Raw genomic sequence first — 19545 nt, 5'->3', positions numbered from 1 at the left:
ATATTTGAAATGACAAGACAGATTTGACAGATTGCACTTGGTCTTCCACTGAGACAGTAAATCATGATTTATTCGGTTAGAGGTTAGGCATTGTATCAAGATGGAATCACCATTGTGACGCTTATCATTTATAATGTGATACCCTAAAAATCACACACAGCATTGCTCAACCAATAAATCAGTGTTGTAATAACAACATCATGACTTGATTGGAAAAGCAGAAAAAAAATAAGTCACAACAAAAGTCAAAAATCTAAAAACCTAATGAGAGAACCTAATGTTTTTGGCTGGACCGCAACAGCGGGGCCAGCCCTATAAACGCGAATGTCTGTCACTCACTGACTGACTGACTGACTGAGTGATGAAGTTACACCATTGGTCGGCCGTGGCATGTGGCACATCATAGGATCACAGAGCCAGAAATTTACGTTTCGTTTTCTCCGCCATCTTGTTTCTCCGCTGAGATCGGGAGCCCGTTTCTCCCACACAGTACGCAGGCTGACCAATATCATGCATGTAAGCTGAAGCTAACTGAAGCTAACTAAAGCTAAAGTAGAATCTATACAATTATATCATATCGCCGTTTATTTCGATGCATATGCAAGAGCTCAGTCCACCTGACAGCCCTCTGTTCTGTCGGCGGAGAGAGAGAAACAGACAAGCATGGAGGTTTCGGCGCACCAAGGGCTTGCTGCCGATGCTTCCCGGGGCCACGGTTCCGGCCAGTGCCGATAGCTGGGTGCCGATTTGTTCCCGGTGATCCGGCTGAGATTTCGGCGTGGGTCCCGACGCCGATGCGTCACCGGGTGTCCGGCGAACGGCGATTTCCGCACTGATGGGTACCAGAGCCACCGGGGCTTGGATCGGGAGGATCAATGCGGGCCGTGGGCACGGAGGAGAGGACAGCGGCGGAGAGAGGAGACGGGAAGCGCTGGAACGGAGATCAGTATGGATGTATGGACTATTATTCTCTATTTACAGTCTACAGCGGAGTTAGTTACACCATTGGTCGGCCGTGGCACGTGGCACACTCATACACGGTCCAGCCATATACTAGGTTTTGACCTAGTCTTGTTTTTGAAATCCTCTTGTAGATTCCAAAACTTTCCAGTCACTGTTACTAGCCTGTTTTACCAGCTAAATACACGTACAAAATAAAATTAACCTCCAAACAATGACTGCCCAAGTGGCTGAAAAAAAAAACACAAATTAACCTTCCATATCCAAATATTGTCAGCATTTTTCACGCTAACACACCATTGCTGGTAGAAAATTCTATATTCTTGATCTCGACTGGTGAACCAAGCTTCCCCAGTCGTAAGACCGTTATACCATTTGTAAACAATCCCCGGATAATCATTACATCCCTTTATGATAGTCAGAGAGCATAAAACACACACTGCCATTGGAGTCTCTGGTTTCCCCGAAAGCTCCTAGTCTACTGCCTGGCAGCTGGGAACCAGCCTATCATCCGACAGCCAGTTGGTAAAACCAGCCTATCAACCGACAGCCAGTTGGTGAAACCAGCCTATCAACCGACATCCAGTAGGTGAAACCAGCCTACCAACCGACAGCCAGTTGGTAAAACCAGCCTATCAACCGACATCCAGTAGGTGAAACCAGCCTACCAACCGACAGCCAGTTGGTAAAACCAGCCTATCAACCGACATCCAGTTGGTGAAACCAGCCTATCAACCGACATCCAGTTGGTAAATCCAGCCTATCAACCGACAGCCAGTTGGTGAAACCAGTCTATCAGCTGACATCCAGTTGGCGAAGATGATGATGGTTCTGATTCTGACGAGATCATGGCACGCTCATGGGTCGATTGATTATGGCTTACACATTTTGGAATCAAACTAGTGAATATCGGCTAAAAGGAGCAAGTTGTCACTCGCTGCTCTTACATCTACAGCTGCAACCAAACTATGTGCCTCACTGCTTGAACGTATCTAGAATGGAATAGCAAATGCTGAATGTAGAGTGACTGCCCTGCCCCTCGTGGGTCAGTGTAACATTTATCAGTTCAATATACTCATTATAAACGACCATTTGGAAAATCTGAAAATTGGGAAAATCAGAAAAACTTTTTGCCATGAGATAAACAATATTAAATCACAATTTTCTATTTAACTCAGAGGAAAAATGTTGATATTTTAGAATATTGAACCCAATTTTCCAAATGTTCGTTCATATTGAGAATATTGAACTGATAAGTGTTACATGGACCCTTGTGTGTCAGTATGTACTCTCAAAACTCGTTATCTGTGTCTTGTCTGGAGACTACTTCTAGTTAATAGTGACACTAACAAACAACAGCCTTCCAATTTGCATTTTCACCTAAGCAGGCCTTGGCCTAGAAACGTAGCCCCAATTGTGATAATGAGCAGGTGTGGCACTCTGGTTTGGGAGAGGAATGTGGAGATGCAACCCTGCGAGCGCTAGCCCTTGTCACAATTTCAATACTACTTACGGTAAGTACCACTGCAAGAGCTTCAACTTGACATTTAATTGTAGAAACATTCGATACTTTGACCAAGTGAGTTCTACCAGCTTAATTTCCATTCTGACGACACCCCCACAGTGCAGATGGCACGTGGATTGGAATGGTTAAAGGAAGAAGAAGAAGAAGAAGAAGAAGAACAAGGAGGAGGAGGAAGAGGAGGAAGAGAAGGATTGGACAAAACAGAGCTGCAATCTGGCTCTTGATGGTGGACTGCAGCAGTCAGAGTCAAACAGAATCACCAACGTAGAACTATGAAAAACTACACCTCAACACAAAACAATAAATCAACCTTAACAGACTGCTTGTACTGTTTAGCAGCCCAACTAGCTTCACTTTGTACCTGCTGCCTTTGAGGAATCAACTGTGAGATGAAGTCAGTCTCCTCCAGATGTTTATATCTTAGCAGTGACACGATATCACTGCCGAGCGTGTTCTCATGTGGAATCACTATGGTTAGTCATACAGCAGAGACTATTTTTAAGAATAAATCATGTAAATTATCGGCACTTCCAAAACTTTAGCCACTTGGTGAGCTAGCCAGCCAGCCAGCTTACAGGATCATCTGGTGCAGTTTGCTCATCACTATGCAGCTGACTCGTTTCAGACAGAGGCGTGCCGGTGGTCAGCAGCAGCCTGGCAGGCCGCACCGAGGGCACAAAACACCCACGGGCCCGCCTGTGTCCTCTGATGCCTTTCTGCACCAAGCGAACCACTGACCGAGTTAACCCTTCGAAGCACACATTGGGTAGTTGAAGACGTTGTGTATCCAGGTTTTCAGTGTCTCAGTGTCAAAACAACACAACACCTTACACTACACCTACTTGTGCGAACATATCTTACATGGTAATGTATGCTTGAACCGAGGGCACAGCGTGATGTAGTTTTAGGGGTTAAAAATGTTGATATGACGATGTTAGCTATTCCGTGGTAGTTTTGACTGTTTGATGCGAGGCACAACCCTAAAGCTACGCTTCGGCAAGCCTCGAGATGTAGCAACCAAGCTCAAAAAGATAACACTCTTCAAAATGTTGCCAAAACCGTTCATTTATTTCCAAACACGATCGTACCTGAAGCTAAACCGCTAGCTAATCTAGCCTAACTAGTTTCTTTTCCCTGCTAACTGTAACCGGATAGCCGCTAAACTAAATCGCCGTCAACGGCTAACATACACGGTTTCCAGCATTAATGGAAACCAATACATCGTTCATCGTTTAATGACACTGTTTTTGTTGCATACCTTTTGTTATTTCGGGTTATTTTGCTGGCTTGGCCTGCTCAAACGTGTGTTCCGGCTGCTTGACTGATGGAAAGTACAGGAAATCTCAGGCGTTAGCTTCAGGTTGCCAGGTTTCCAAGACTCATCTGTATCCTCCTATTACGGCGAAGAATGAGAATGACGTTTCATCTGGTGTAGGTTTGTATTTGTGAGAAAGTATTTGTTTAGCAGTCATCATAATATATCTTCAGAGTATCTCGTCTGCTGCCTTCATAAATCTGCTATGTAATACTTTTAAAGGTAATATATGACAACCAAGTCCACAGAAATGGAGGAACAAGCTTTCACATTTCCATCAGTAAACGGCATCAAATAACCCGAGAACCTGAAACAAAGAGCCGTCGTAGTTTGTTTTTATTGCCTGTCATCAAATTGAAACAAACTGAAAAGTCTGAACAGGTGTGTTATCACCAGTCTGCCAGACGGAGGAGCCATTCTCACAGAGATTGGACATTAATACACTTCAATTGGATAGATAGATAGATAGATAGATAGATAGATAGATAGATAGATAGATAGATGGACTTTATTGATCCCAAAGGAAATACTGGTTAACAAGCCTAGGTTGCAATTGGTCTGTTTATTACATCCTTAATCACAGTTTTTTTTCATAACACATACTGATGTTGTCACAATAGGCTAGAACACACACACACACACACACACACACACACACCCCTCATAGTGACTAGTCTCCATAGTTGGGTTTTGTGGCCCCCAGCACCAAGAGCCTCCACTTGCTCCTGCCATTAAAGGAGGATTCCACTAACATCAATTTTTTTTAGGTTGCCATTCAAAGTGAGTTTTGTGAGCCAGAAATCTCTGCAGCTGGTAAAGTAATTGTTGATTCATTGGTATTGATCAAAAACACAATCCACCCCCCTGCAGATATATTCTGATCAACAGAAATCTTACTTACTGCCTCTTAAACGTTTAGAGAAATTCAGCATGGGAGTCAAACAGAGTCACAGTGGATGTGACTTCAGCTCCCAGTTTCCCTTAAAGTCACACTGAAAATGAAAAATGAAAAATGAAACTTTTTTTTTTTTTGCGTTTATAGCTCATTCTAACTATGCCAAAAATGACCAAAATTGTATTGATTTTCTTGTATTTTTATATCAAAATCTCATCACTTTTACTAACTGGAAATCAGAAAATCATTAGCGGTGACATCATCATGTACCAGCAAGTGGAAATAAAAACCAACCAATAAAACATCACAGATTGTCTCTCTCTGTTTCTCCCTAACTGATCTCCCATTGGTTTACCCCTCCTCCCTACGTTATGCCCCGCCCCCAACATCCTGTTTCAACAGGAAATACATCACATTAAGGAAGCAAGACACTCTCAAAAGGCCGTTTCATTGTGACTTTTAGAGTGTAATGTGTTTTGGCCCCGACTCCCATGCAGTGATTAAGTGATAAATAAACTGGTGAGTAGACTAGGAACTCCAGTCGGTGATCATAAACCACAAATATACACAAAACTCAGAAAAGTGTTAATTTATGCTTTTTTTCCCATCAGTTTGACACTTTTCAGTATGATGGACAGAATGAATTTATGTCACAAACATTCATGTCAGAGATAAACTGGATTCCCACGTGTGGCTCTCGCTTCCCTCCCGATCCGTCTTGTTGCTAAGTCACATGACGGCGACGGAAGCTCCGGCGACGACGACACCGGCCAATCAGCTCTCAGAGAGTTCCGGAACACTCTGATCCCCCCCAATCGGACTGAGCGACACCCGCTAGCATCCAATACTCTTCCTTAAATCCTAAATCTTTCATAATGAACGGCTGTTGACTTTACAGACTGTTGGACCAACAGTTTATCAAAAGGTGATGATTAATATTTTCATTAAAGGATCATTCTCTGTTGGGTATTGCACCGTATTACCGATATAAACCCTTCATCCCCCTCGGACCGCAGGACTTAACACCTGACCACGACGCAACAGCTGACTGGCAGCGCTCCGTGTGTGTGTGTGTGTGTGTGTGTGTGTGTGTCAGAGTGTGTGTGAGTGTGAGTGTGTGTGTGTGTGAGAGAGAGCCAAAAGAGGCTCGGTTTTATTTTCGGCTGTCATTGCTACCCTGTCAGAGGCCCTGTCTCATGGCAGTGACCTCACCATGGAGCACACACACACACACACACACGTGCACGTGTGTGTGTGTGTGTAATGTCAGTCTCAAGTCTTGAGGCACAAGTCAAGTCCAACTCAAGTCCATGTCATTAATGTCAAGTCTCAAGTCTAAATGTAGACCAGCAAGTCAAGTCAGACCAAACCAAGAGTCCAGTATCAATTTAATATCTTAAAGAAAAATAAATATCTAGGACTTTTCAATGCAATATGGTTTTAATAGGATAAAAACTTGGTAAGAGCATCATGAGTTTGATTTCTATAATCAGTTTCAACTTCAATAAATTCAATCATTCCATACAAATTCAGAAAACAGAATTTAAATTCAGTCGTCTGCTGGAACAAATCTCATCACTTTCAATCTGAGTCATTTACACAAACACAAGATCTCAAGTCAAGACTTTAGAAACCTTTTCAAGTCATCAGAGTACAAGTCAGAGTCAAGTCCCAAGTCACCAGAACCCAAGTCAAGTCAAGTCTCAAGTCTTCTCTTCATGCATCAAGTCACTTTGTGTATTCCTTCCCTCTCATTTAAATGAATCTAAGAGACACACACACACACACACACACACATTTTCCTGTGCCCCCGCATGAATTTGCAGCATCTCCCTCCCCCACCCTCGAACACAAGGTCAGATACGAACCTCATCCTCTCTAATGATCTGAACTATTCCGCTGGAGGTAACCTGACCCCGGATCAGTGGCGACGGAGGGCGACCGCCGCCAAGATCGACGAGGAATGCGAAATCTCAAATTAGTATCTGTCTTCAACGCCGGGATCTTTCCAGAAAAACACGGCTCCTATTTCCTCGCCTTGGCAAAACGTAGGAATGTCTGTAACTGTTTGAATGTGAAGCGGGGCTGAAAAGTGCTAAAGAAGAGCATGAGTGCACTTCAGAGACCCCTCCCTGCCAAAATAAAGGCTAAAAAAAGAATATATCATGACATCGATGACTGTCACGTGTGGTGTCATCATCTTCGTCTTCTTCTTCAGCTCTATTTGCACGAGACTAGACTAGTAATTAATGTGTGTTTTGGGAAATGTATTGACACAGGAAAATTAAACTCGCTGAAACCACCAATTCCCCAAATACAACTGTCTTGATTTTACAATTTGTCATCTCCCGATTTAGCAAAGTTTGCACCGAAAATCCGTTCAAAACATTCCTCTACTGGCATTATTTGCACGACGGCCATTTTGAACACTTGGGGTGGGAAACTCAACCCCGGAAGTTTAGCATATACATAAAAGTAGCATTACTTAAACACGTAAATGAGGACAAAATACAGATAAACCTAACAGTTACCAGATTAGCTAGCAATCTCGAGAACAACAACCACAACAAGTTTTGGAATTAGCAGGTAAGTTAGCTAGCTTACTAGCTAGGTAGAAAGCTACCAGCTAGCTACCTACTAGACTCTGGCAGCTAGCGATAAAATGTAAACATGTCCCTCTGGATACTTGAGCTCCATTTGTTTCAGATATGTTTTTTAGTAGGAAATATGTGAAATGCTAAATGTTTGTATGATGTATCTTGGTACAGAGCTGTAGCAATGAGCTGGGCTGGACTCGCTCATCCAGGTTTTCAAAATGGCCGCTGTGTGAATAATTCTATGTACATAGAATTTTATGTCCATACTCCTCTTTTTTCCTCATTCTTTTATCATTCTTAATAACCTGTTTTACTCAACTACTTTACTGCTTGTTAAGTATTTATGTTAAACTGTTTTTATTTATTATTGTGTGAAGCACTTTGGGCTACAGTTCTGTATGAAAGGTGCTTACAAATAAAGTTTATATATTTATATTATAATATATATATAGATATATATCATATTTAATGAATCCCCTGCAGATATATTATGGTCATTATGTTCTACGGGAGAGTAAAAATCAGACTTATTGCCCCTTTAAGCTGAACCATGTCCATCCTGACCTCGACCTCATTTGACGGACAGCTCCCAGGTCACGTGACGGGGGGTGTGGGGTCACCTCAGAGGTCCGAGCCGTGCCCTCGACGACGCGCCCCGCCGTGGCACAGATGGCCGTAAATCAGGGCCCCCTGGCGACGCGGCGTGTACGGTAACCCACACCGGACAAACCCCGCCGCTACATATGTCAAAGTCATAAATCTCTCCGCAGCGGACGGTGGAGAGATTTGCGCTCGAATCGGAGAGATATTTTGACGGGCGGTTTGAAGGAGGGGAGGAGGCGGAGGAAAGGAGGAGGAGAAGGGAGCTGTTGTGCGCCTATAGACCCCGAAAAGACGTGATGGGCATGAGTGTGTGTGTGCTGAGAGAGCAAAAAGAGAGAAGTAAACTGCTGTGTCATTTTGGAAGTCGGGTGAAAAAACAAGAAGCTTATCACCTCGTTCATTTTATATCTGCATGAGTGTTTCCTGTGTTTTCCCATGCGTGCACTAGCTTAGATGTTTGTTTCCCTGTGTGTGTGTGTGTGTGTGTGTGTGTGTGTGTGTGTGTGTGGATACTGCGAGAGCCACTGCCATCCTCTAAGGAGCAGTTAGCAGAGGGTCTAATGAAAACAAATCACCATCGACTCACAGAGAGCTCCAGTCACTCAGCGCCGCATGGTCTGGACGTGTGTCTGGATGTGTGTGTGTGTGTGTGTGTGTGTGTATTTCTGGAACACAGGGAATGATTTTGTCTGTCCTTGGACTCTGTGTGTGTGTGTGTGTGGCATTACTAACAAAACGTGTTAATAAATGCTATTAATAATGTGTGGCATAATTGAGGCAATTTTGAGTGCCGCCACTTCCATGGTTTTCATGGAGTTGCTTAAAGTTGGTCTGTAGTTTTTGGCAGAAGAAGAAGAAGAAGAAGAAGAAGGAGAAGGTTAAAGGAGGAGATGGACCTGACTCTTCTCAAGCTACAACTCTTCATGTTTTGGAGTAGAGACTAGGGCTAAAGACAAGACAGTTTACTGTGTCACAGTAACCTACATTTGGAAACAAATCCACCTTATCACACTATTCACTTTTACTGAGAACGTTACTGAATGGATCTACAGCCACACCACAACAAGCTGACTCAGCTAATTCTCCAGTATATAAGTCTAATTCTGAAATATATGTAAAGAAGCTGCAAAATATCTCAGAAATATCTTCCCCCTGATCTCACAGGCAGTGTAAGATGGACATCGGAAAGTGATAGTGATACCGCATCTTGGAGAGTGGCGTGAATGTGTGACTGTGCGTGTGTGTGTGTGTCTAGTTCGGGTTACATCATCACACCTCGGCTTCTTTTACAGCTGAGGAGGGTTTTCATCACCGTGATGGAGCGTGTCACCCTGTCTCTCTCTCTCTCTCTCTCTCACACACACACACACACACACACACATACATAATATACTTGACACCGTATCAACTGATATGGCTTCAGGACTTTTACTATTTTAGGAGACTAACAAAATGTTCACTTAAACCAGGCCGAAGGAGGGAGAGAGGGAGAGGGAGAGGGAGAGAGAGAGAGAGAGAGAGATGGGGATAGCTTGAGTTCATCTTCATCTCACTGCATTCTACAAGATCAAGAGAAATAACCTAAAATCATCTTAAAAACTCCATTGAGAGAGAGGGAGAGAGACACTCTCGGGAATATGAATGGAATATTCTATAAGAAACTCATGTAAACACCTTAATCGAAATATTGTCTTATTTAGAATAAGGTCAATAGTCGGATTATTGCAGTCCATGTAAACGTAGTCAATAACAATGACATTAATAATGATAATTAAAAAAATCTATTTGAATAAAAACAGAAATGTGTACATAATTTATATATACATTGTGTAAATATATATAATGTAGACATAATTGTATATTTATATAAATTACACATTTATATCAAGTTTACATCAAATAAAAGTTTTGTAATAAAATAATCTCTCTCTCTCTCTCTGTCTGTCCTCTCTCTCTCCCTCTTCTCTCGTTCTTTATGTCTCTCTCTCTCACACACACAGTCCCAAAATCATGCCACTGATGGCTGTGTGCTGTGACATCCTGTCCACAGATATTACATTAAGTAGCCTGTATCTGCCGCTGGATTGGCCGGTTGACCCAGAAACTCTCTTTCACGATTGGCTGAGCTGAGTCCAGCACAAAGGAAATCGTCAGGAAATCAGTCAGTCTATCGCTGAGCCAGAGATGAATGTCTCTGTAACTGAAATTTTACAATTCATCCAAATCTATACTGAAGTGATCTCATCTCCATAATGCCATATATCTAAAAAGTCTTTAAGGTTCAACCCAGGGCTTAAAGGAAAAAGTCCATCCTCGGATCCTCTTACACTGTTATGTACAACTAATCTGTGATGGTCAGTGAAGTTTTGTAATTTACCTTTTTTTCTCAATCTGCCTCATCTACTTCTACTTCCGAAAAAACCCAATCTGTCTCTCCTGCTGCATTGCATGCTGGTCTCTCTCCTGCTCCTGTGGGTGGAGAAACTGGTCTCTCTTCCTCTTCTATGCTGTATGATTGTTGAACGTCTCTCGGTGCAAAATGGCGGCTCTAGAAAGAAGAAGCCCTCGCTCTTTGATTCTGAGGGACTGACACCAAAAACCTGACGTTTACCACTGAGGTTTTACATCCTGAAACATTTTCTCATATCAAACTGCACTGGAGCTGCTGGAAACATCTGAACAAATATATCTAAACCCCCCTGGCTTCTGACCTCCAGCAGCCTCAGTAACAGTCTTGCTGTGTGGTTGCGTGACCACAGCACCTCGAATCGCCTCGGTAATGCTAAACTGGAACCAGTAAAACCAGTGGGACCAGAACCAGACCGCGTGGAACGCCGTGTTAAGGTGTTAACAGTCAACAGGTGGGAGAGAGCACAGCGCAAGGAAAAACAATGGTGTGAACTTAAAGAGACGTGTGTGTGTGTGTGTGTGTGTGTGTGTGTGTGTGTGTGAGAGAGCGAGGGAGAGAGCTCAAGCGATGGAGGGAAGCAAAGAAATGAAGGTAAGACGATAAAAGAGAGAGAGGGAGAAGAAGATGGGGGGAAAATGGAGGAAAAGGAGCAGCTGCATTTTCAGATCCACCTGTTCTCTCACACACACACACAAACACACACACACACACACACAAACACCATATGACCAGACACCTCGTAAATTTTTGAAGGGGTTTTGGTTTTTGGAATGCGAGGGGTGTGATTGTGTGTGTGTGTGTGTGTGTGTGTGTGTGTGTGTGTGTGTGTGAGTATGTGTGTGTGTGAGAGAGAGAGAGAGAGAGACAAAGTCCTTGCAGAGGCCACAGTACAAGGTCAGTGTCTTTTTTAACTGAAGGACCTTTAGTTTCATTACACTATAGTGTTTCCTCACCGGTTGTGGGTTGGAATTTGGTTTTCCCATTTTGCTTCTAGTTCATTCCAGCGATGTCGGCAAAATAAAAATCTAAACGATCAATTCTATTCACAGCTATACAATCACCTCTACTTACAAAAAAAATTAGTAATGGCTACTCCTGTTCTTTATGAGTTTAAATTCGTAAATAAAAACTATTTGCTACGGAAGAGGATTAGGGCCACATGTGAAACATGTATTTGAGTTCTGAGATTAATCTCAGAATTTTTAGATTGAAGTCAGAATTTTGAGATTAAAGTCAGAATTCTGAGATTAGTCTCAGAATTCTGACTTTAATTTCAAAAGTCAGATACATTTTTCACGTGGCCTTAATCCTCTTCCATAATTTTGGATGTGGCCGTTCCAACGAGTTAAACACGTAAACGCCTCCAAGCTGCAACAATGAAACGTGAAATTTGCACATACACACATTTTACCTCTCACATACATATATGACATGCTTACACATTCAAATGTAATGAAACACTCTCATATGCACCATTGAAACCCTCGTACATACACTGAACGCAAGGGTGCCGGCAGTGGCATGAGACACAATATACACAACGCTTCTTAACTAGTCCACTGCACTCAAGCAGAAGCAGTGTTTATGAGAGCATTTTAATAGTGTTTATGAGAGCTTCAATAGTGTATGTGAGAGTGTTAGCCTGATATTCAGACTGAATGTCCATCTGGTTCCCACTCCATTATTCAGCCTGAGATTTCCTTGTTTTTTGTGAGGGGGGGTTGATTTTCCCCGAACCAATCACTAGTGACCGACGTATCTGAACCGATCACTAGCGACTGATCTGAACCAATCACTAGTGACCGACGTATCTGAACCGATCTCTAGCGACTGATCTGAACCAATCACTAGTGACCGACGTATCTGAACCAATCACTAGCGACTGATCTGAACCAATGACTAGTGACCGACATATCTGAACCGATCACTAGTGACCGTTGTATCTGAACCAGTTACTAGTGACTGATCTGAACCAATCACTAGTGACCGACGTATCTGAACCGATCATTAGTGACTGATCTGAACCAATCACTAGTGACCGACGTATCTGAACCGATCACTAGTGACCGACGTATCTGAACCAGTCACTAGTGACTGATCTGAACCAATCACTAGTGACTGACGTATCTGAACCGATCACTAGTGACTGATCTGAACCAATCACTAGTGACTGACGTATCTGAACCGATCACTAGCGACTGACGTATCTGAACTAATCACTAGTGATCATTGTATCTGAACCAGTCACTAGTGACTGATCTGAACCAATCACCAGCGACTGACGTATCTGAACTGATCACTAGTGACTGATGTATCTAAACCGATCACTAGTGACTGATGTATCTGAACCGATCACTAGTGACTGATCTGAACCAATCACTAGTGACTGACGTATCTGAACCGATCTCTAGTGACTGACGTATCTGAACCAATCACTAGTGACTGACGTATCTGAACCAGTCACTAGTGACTGATCTGAACCAATCACCAGTGACTGACGTATCTGAGCCGATCACTAGTGACTGACGTATCTGAACCAGTCACTAGTGACTGATCTGAACCAATCACCAGTGACTGACGTATCTGAGCCGATCACTAGTGACTGACGTATCTGAACCAGTCACTAGTGACTGATCTGAACCAATCACCAGTGACTGACGTATCTGAGCCGATCACTAGTGACTGACGTATCTGAACCAGTCACTAGTGACTGATCTGAACCAATCACCAGTGACTGACATATCTGAGCCGATCACTAGTGACTGACGTATCTGAACCGATCACTAGTGACTGACGTATCTAAACCGATCACTAGTGACTGATCTGAACCAATCACCAGTGACTGACGTATCTGAACCGATCACCAGTGACTTACATATCTGAGCCGATCACTAGTGACTGACGTATCTGAACCGATCACTAGTGACTGACGTATCTAAACCGATCACTAGTGACTGATCTGAACCAATCACCAGTGACTGACGTATCTGAACCGATCACCAGTGACTGACGTATCTGAACCAGTCACTAGTGACTGACGTATCTGAACCGATCACTAGTGACTGACGTATCTGAACCAGTCACTAGTGACTGACGTATCTGAACCGATCACTAGTGACCGACGTATCCGGACGCTCTGATGTTATTTTCACTGATGCTGGCTGTATTTACTATAACTTCAACAAGAATGTCGGTCGTTTTTGACAAATATATTTCAACAAATATATTCTGCTGAAACACCCGTGAAAAACTGTTGCATGAACGGTTCAAACTTTAGTCCCGCCCACAAAGGCGCTGATTGGCTCAATTGTGTCAATAGAAGTGGGCAGGACAAGATTCAGGAGTCTGGAACCAGGCTATGAGATTGTTTCATTACATTTGAAGGTGTAAGCATCTCATATACTATGTATGTGAGAGGTAAAATGTGTGTATTTGTGTAAGTTAAAGTTTGAATTATGTCCTATATGGCACCTCATGTAAGGCTACTGACATCTCAAAAGTGTCATGTCTGTAATGAGGATGTAGGTGAAATGTAGGAGAGAGAGAGAGAGAGAGAGAGGTATGAAGCCTTGTTGGAGAAGGAATCCAAATGGACGGCTCAAATATAGACGACAGGTCATCACATGGTTATAAATCAGAGAGAGAGAAACACCCAAAAACACTGTGTGTGTGTGTGTGTGCGCGTGTGTGTGTGTCGCTGTAAATCAGGCTCCATATAAAGTGTGATACAGGCATCAGATGACAGAGTCGTGATAAAACCTGGAAATACAGACAAGGAGGACACAGAGGTAAATCAGATTTACTCACACACACTACGCACACACACACACATACTCACACACACACACTAAATCTAGCCGTCTAAATCCACAGCAACAGAGAGCTCAGAGCAAAGCCTTGCTTCAGACCAGAGCTATTTCACACCCTACATCCTAAAACATCTCTCTCTCTCTCCCACACACACACACACACTCGCTCTTTCTCTCTCTCTTGTTCTATCTTGCTCTCTTTTATGTTTCTCTAATGCTTTATTTCTCGTCTCCACCTGTCTCTCTTTCCATCTTTCTCTCTCTCTCTACTTCCCACTCTCACTTTAGCTCAAATAACACACACACACACACACACACACACACACAAATACACTCACTCACAGTGGGGAGTCTTGAAGTGTTTATTTTGTTTTATACTATCATCCCATCAGAGTCCAGCCTAGGCCTATAATGGGCTCAAGGCATGAGACGGCCACACACACACACACACACACACACACACACACACACACACACTAATAAACGCCTCCCTTAACGTCGCCATTATGTCGTTCAAAAGAAGTCTCGGCTATCTTTGTGTCTCTGGTTGACTATGAGGAAAACTATTAAAAGAGTTTTGGATTTAATGTTTCTGTTGCTTCACTCAACACTTTCTTCTCATGTTTCCACCAGAATTATTATTATTATTATTTTATTTTTCTGGAACAGGTGGAAGAGTCTCTGACACAGCATAATATGAGTTTTTTTCAATATTAGATATCCACCCTTCCAAACAAGTGACACCTACACTTAACAGACTGGATCCTCTAAATTTTGGACATATTAAATGATGAATTTCAGGTAATGTTTTTTTTTTTTTACACAAATATACACACCTTTGGAATTGGTGTGTGTGTGTGTGTGTGTGTGTGTGTGTGTGTGTGTGTGTGCGTGTGCCCATATGTGTTGCTCCCTATGGGATTATCTATATCATCAGTTGTACTCAGTGATACTAGTTAGTGTTGAAGTCGCTCAAGGTGTTGAGACCACCAGTCAGCACACACACACAATTTAAGAAAGAATGAACTAATGAATGAGGGAGTGATTGAATGAATGAATGAATGAATGAATGAAAAAAATGAATGAATGAATAAGTGAGTGAATGAGTGAGTGAATTCATGAATGAAAGAATGAACAAATTAAATGAGGGAATGAATGAATGATTGAATAAGTGAATGGATGAGTGAGTAAATTAATGAATGAGGGAGTGAATGAATGAATGAATGAAAAAAATGAATGAGTAAATGAGTGAGTGGGTGAATGAATGAATGAGGGAGTGAATGAATGGGTAAATGAGTGGGTGAATTAATGAATGAGGGAGTGAATGAATGAAAAAATGAATGAATAATGAAGGAATGGATAAATGAGTGAGTGAGTGAATTAATGAATGAGGGAGTGAATGAGTGAAAAAATTAATGAATGAGTAAATGAATAATGGAGTGAATGAATGAATGAATGAATGAAAAAACTGAATGAAAAATGAGAATGAATAAGTGAGTGAATGAGTGAGTGAATTAACGCATGCAAATAATTAAAGAATTAATGAATGAAAGAATGAATGAATTACTGAATGGAGTAAATGAATGAATAAATGGCTGTATGCATGAATTAATGAGCGAGTGAATGAGTGAGTGAAAGAAAGATTGAATAAATGAAAGATGGAATAAATGAGTATTTAGGATTTGCGTCCAATGAATGAAAAAATGAATGAGCGAATAAAGGAATGACTGAATGAACAAATGAATGAATAAATGAATGGATAGATGAATGAATCAGTCAGTGAACGGATGTTGATATCGACTAAATCAAGTAAAAAAAAAAAGCAAAATAGATGAAATGAAGAAAAGTCGACAGTTCAGAAAAACAGTTTGACTGTTAGCGGCTGTGTCACACACACACACACACACACACACACACTTAGTTTCTGAATTGTTGACTTGTACATTCTTGTTGGGGATGACAGAGTGACTGATGACAACTAATTTAGGGTTCATGTCTAACTCTCCAGATGAGTCCAAACCAAATCTTCTGTTTCACCAGGGCAGCAAAGTGGCGTGTTCGTCCACTGAAGACTCATGTTTTATGGCTGATGGATGGATTTTTGCATTTGGTTCGTTTAGGTTCACACTGTCCGATTACAAGTGAACCAGGGCTTGTAAACAAAAGTCACATGACTCACAAGCAGCTCGTTTATTGGACAGAGTTTTGGAAACCTGTCATCCGGCAAATTAAGAGATTCCAGTTCCTGTATCTCAGCATGATGGACTTGTCTGTCTCTTCTTCTCTGGTGTTCACACCAGTTAAGAACACATGAAGAAATAGCTGAGCATGAGCATCAGTCCAGACTTCATTTTGTTCCGCTAGGCTTTCCTTCTGGCTATCAGATGTCAACATCTGACGTCTACTTCTACCCATAATCCCTTGTGTTTTGGGGTTGTTTCCTGTAGTTGGTTGGATCATGTTCTCACTCCTACTGAGCGCCTACAGTGACATATTCACCCATCAATTTCTTCTCAGAGGACGCATCAGGTACGCTTACTTAGGTGATATTATAGGCCAGGGGTATTCAACTAGTTTGGAATTGGGGCCAGATAATTAATATGTTACCAGTTGAGGAGCCATAGATTTTCGATTTCTCGTTTTTTTAAGTATAGCTGCTCATATATGTTCACAAGTGCAATTCACAAGTGCAATTTGGTCTACTCCTATTGGCTGTAGGGCGGGACAAATGGGCATTTGCAGCAAAAGTCCAATAGTGCATACAGATGAAATATAATGGATGAAAGGTTTTTCTCTGAGTTCATGGGAATTAATCAAAGGGCCAGTAAAAAAATTTTTTCAAATGGCATCATTCATCACCCGGACAAATGAACTGAACTAAAGGAGGAAACGCTGCAGAATTCAAACAGGGGCCACAGACAAAATTTAGCAACAATAGTCGGATAGTATGGTGGTAATTTCAATCCAGACATTATATGATATGCTTGTCGAAGTAAAATTTGAATTCCTGGGATTTAGACAGATGGAATACCCATACACACACACACACACACAAACAGTTGTCCTCTTGTTTTAGCTATAGGGTCAGAGGGGCTGCACAGGCTATTTCACACTTGCTAATTACTCCATATGCACACATGCCGACGCAAGAATGTGGCTGACAGAGAATCAGAAAGAACACATCATGACAGACTTCCTCTGGTGCTTTTAACACAGCTGGGGTAGAAGTTTAGATCACGTTGAACAGGAGAATCTCTACACACACCTCCTCCTTCTTCTTCCTGTGTGTGTGAGTCATCAGTAACACCACCCGTCTCTCCTCATGACTGTAACTGAAGTATAAAGTTATTCCTTTGTACCGTTTTTGATGGAAGATGGATGGAACGGCTGGTAGAAGATTATTTATTCAATTTGTTAGTGGAAAAAACATCAAAGGATTCCCACGGGCCTTTAAAACCCTTGAAAGAAAAATAAAGTAAGGCCTTAAAGGTTTTTGAAAATGAACGGATGGCCCATCATCACTCTCTCTATCTCACACACACACACACACACACACACACACACACACACACACAGGTCTGTGCTCTCACCGGTGTGCAGGGTTGGTGGTTTTACCCGTGGCAGAGTTTCGGGTGCCGCCTCTGAACTTCGACGCCTTTGGGTGCCGGGAACCCTGGGTCTTCTTTCCCTCCAGCATGGCCACACACACACACACACACACACACACACACACACACACACTCGTATACACACTCTTTCTTACTCTCTCTTTCAGTCTTTCTGTCTTCCTCTCTCACACACTCTGTGCATCTATCGACCTATCTCTCTCTCTCTCTCTCTCTCTCACACACACACACACACACACACACACACACACACACAGGTTCACTCGTGCAAAACGTCTTGAGTCAGTCTGTGATTTCGGTTGGGAAGCGCACTTCCGAATATCAAGATAAATCCAAAAATCCACTAATTAGGAAGTGAACAGAAAAAGAAAATCCCTCAGCTCTGTGTTTTGAGTTATTTCCACGTTTAAAAAAGAAAATTGTTCAATTCCCTCTTGTTTAATCCCAAGGCAATTCCAGAATAATTCTGGAATTGAGAGAATAATTCCTGATGTAATTCCTGAAGTGAACTGAACGACCTCCAAGTGTTCAGAAAACAAGATCCTGGATAAAAAGAAAAACACAGAAATGAGTCAGTAAGACCTTCTGAAAATTCCAAAAGGAAAAGTATTTCAACATTCCGTATTCTGGAATTCAAGCATTCCGGAATTCAGCCGTTCAGGAATTCCGGAGGCTCAAGTCATTTAGCTCTCAGTGGGATTCAAGCCGAGAGACTGAGAGCTGAATCATGAGGAACGCCGCACTCGTCCCTCTGAGCCAGCAGCTGGAGGGAGAGAGAGAGAGAGAGAGAGAGAGAGAGAGAAGGGGGGAGAAAGAGAGAGACAGAGGGAGAAAGAGAGAGAGAGAAATAGACAGGGTGTGTGTGTGTGTGTTTATTCTGAAAGAGAGTGTGTGGGTCAGTAAGCGAATGAGTTGGAGAGTGTGTGTTTATGGAGAGAGAGAAAAAGAGAAAGACAGAGGGGGGGAGAGAGAGAAAGAGACAGGGAGACAGAGGCTGACAGAGACTCAAGAAAGAAAAACTGTAATCATAATCGTGTTTTTAATGTTTTAATTGTATTTTTAATGTGTTTTAATAGTATTTTTTAATATGTTTTAATTGTATTTTTTATGTGTTTTAATTGTATTTTTAGTGTGTTTTAACATGTCTTCCAAATTGTCCAGTTAACCAAGCTGAAACCCTCTCTCTCTTCTTCTCTGTAACTGAACTGAATCTCCTCTGTTCACTCTAATGGAAACAGGGAATCTCTTCACTGGAAGTAGAGCAATCTGAATTGACAATATCTCTCTCTCTCTCTCTCTCACTCTCTCTCTCTCAATTTAATTCAAATCTGCTTTATTGGCAAGACAGGAAAGAAGTACAGTAATATCCACTTTTAAGGTGACAAACTGAATTTAAAGTCACAAACCCAACATGGGTTTTTAAAATGAGGCTTTGCGTAAACAATGATTATATAATTCAAATGAATGTATAGAGCATGCTTCATACAATGATGCAACTCAAAGGGCTTTACAGACATGATTAAAAACATGAGAGTAGGAATATAAGTGTAAATATATAGTATATGTATAAAACAAGTAAAAGTGCAATGTAGTTAAAAGAAGTTAAGCTGAATGAAGTGCAGCAGTGAAAAGATGCTGTGAGTGATGAAGATGTGTTGGATGTTTTCTCTTCCTCCTGTACTGTCTGGCTCACTGCTGACCCCCTGTGGCACAAAATGATAAATATAGGGAAACAGAGAAGGAACAGACTGAAAATGTGTGTGTATATATACTGTATACTGTCTATGTATAGCATTTGCAAATAA

At 41.9% G+C, this 19545-nt stretch overlaps 1 protein-coding gene across 1 annotated transcript in view; it reads right to left on the bottom strand.

Annotated features, from left to right (window-relative positions):
* Positions 1 to 17811, bottom strand: part of LOC139660343 (uncharacterized) — a 47092-nt gene extending 29281 nt beyond the window's left edge. Inside the window, exons 1-2 of the mRNA XM_071538454.1 lie at positions 17705 to 17811; positions 682 to 832 (exon numbers count right to left, since the gene is read on the bottom strand). Coding sequence (XP_071394555.1) covers positions 682 to 832; positions 17705 to 17811 — 258 coding nt within the window. The remainder of the gene's footprint in view (positions 1 to 681; positions 833 to 17704) is intronic.
* Between the last annotated feature and the right edge of the window lie 1734 nt (positions 17812 to 19545).

This window comes from Centroberyx affinis, unplaced genomic scaffold (genome assembly GCF_046629955.1).
Source record: "Centroberyx affinis isolate AG114_WGS23_722 - 3 ecotype Tasmania unplaced genomic scaffold, CSIRO-AGI_Caff_v1 ptg003277l_1, whole genome shotgun sequence".
NCBI lineage: Eukaryota > Metazoa > Chordata > Actinopteri > Beryciformes > Berycidae > Centroberyx > Centroberyx affinis.
The sequence above is the reverse complement of the archived record's forward strand: the minus strand, read 5'-3'. Positions and strand labels throughout refer to the sequence as shown.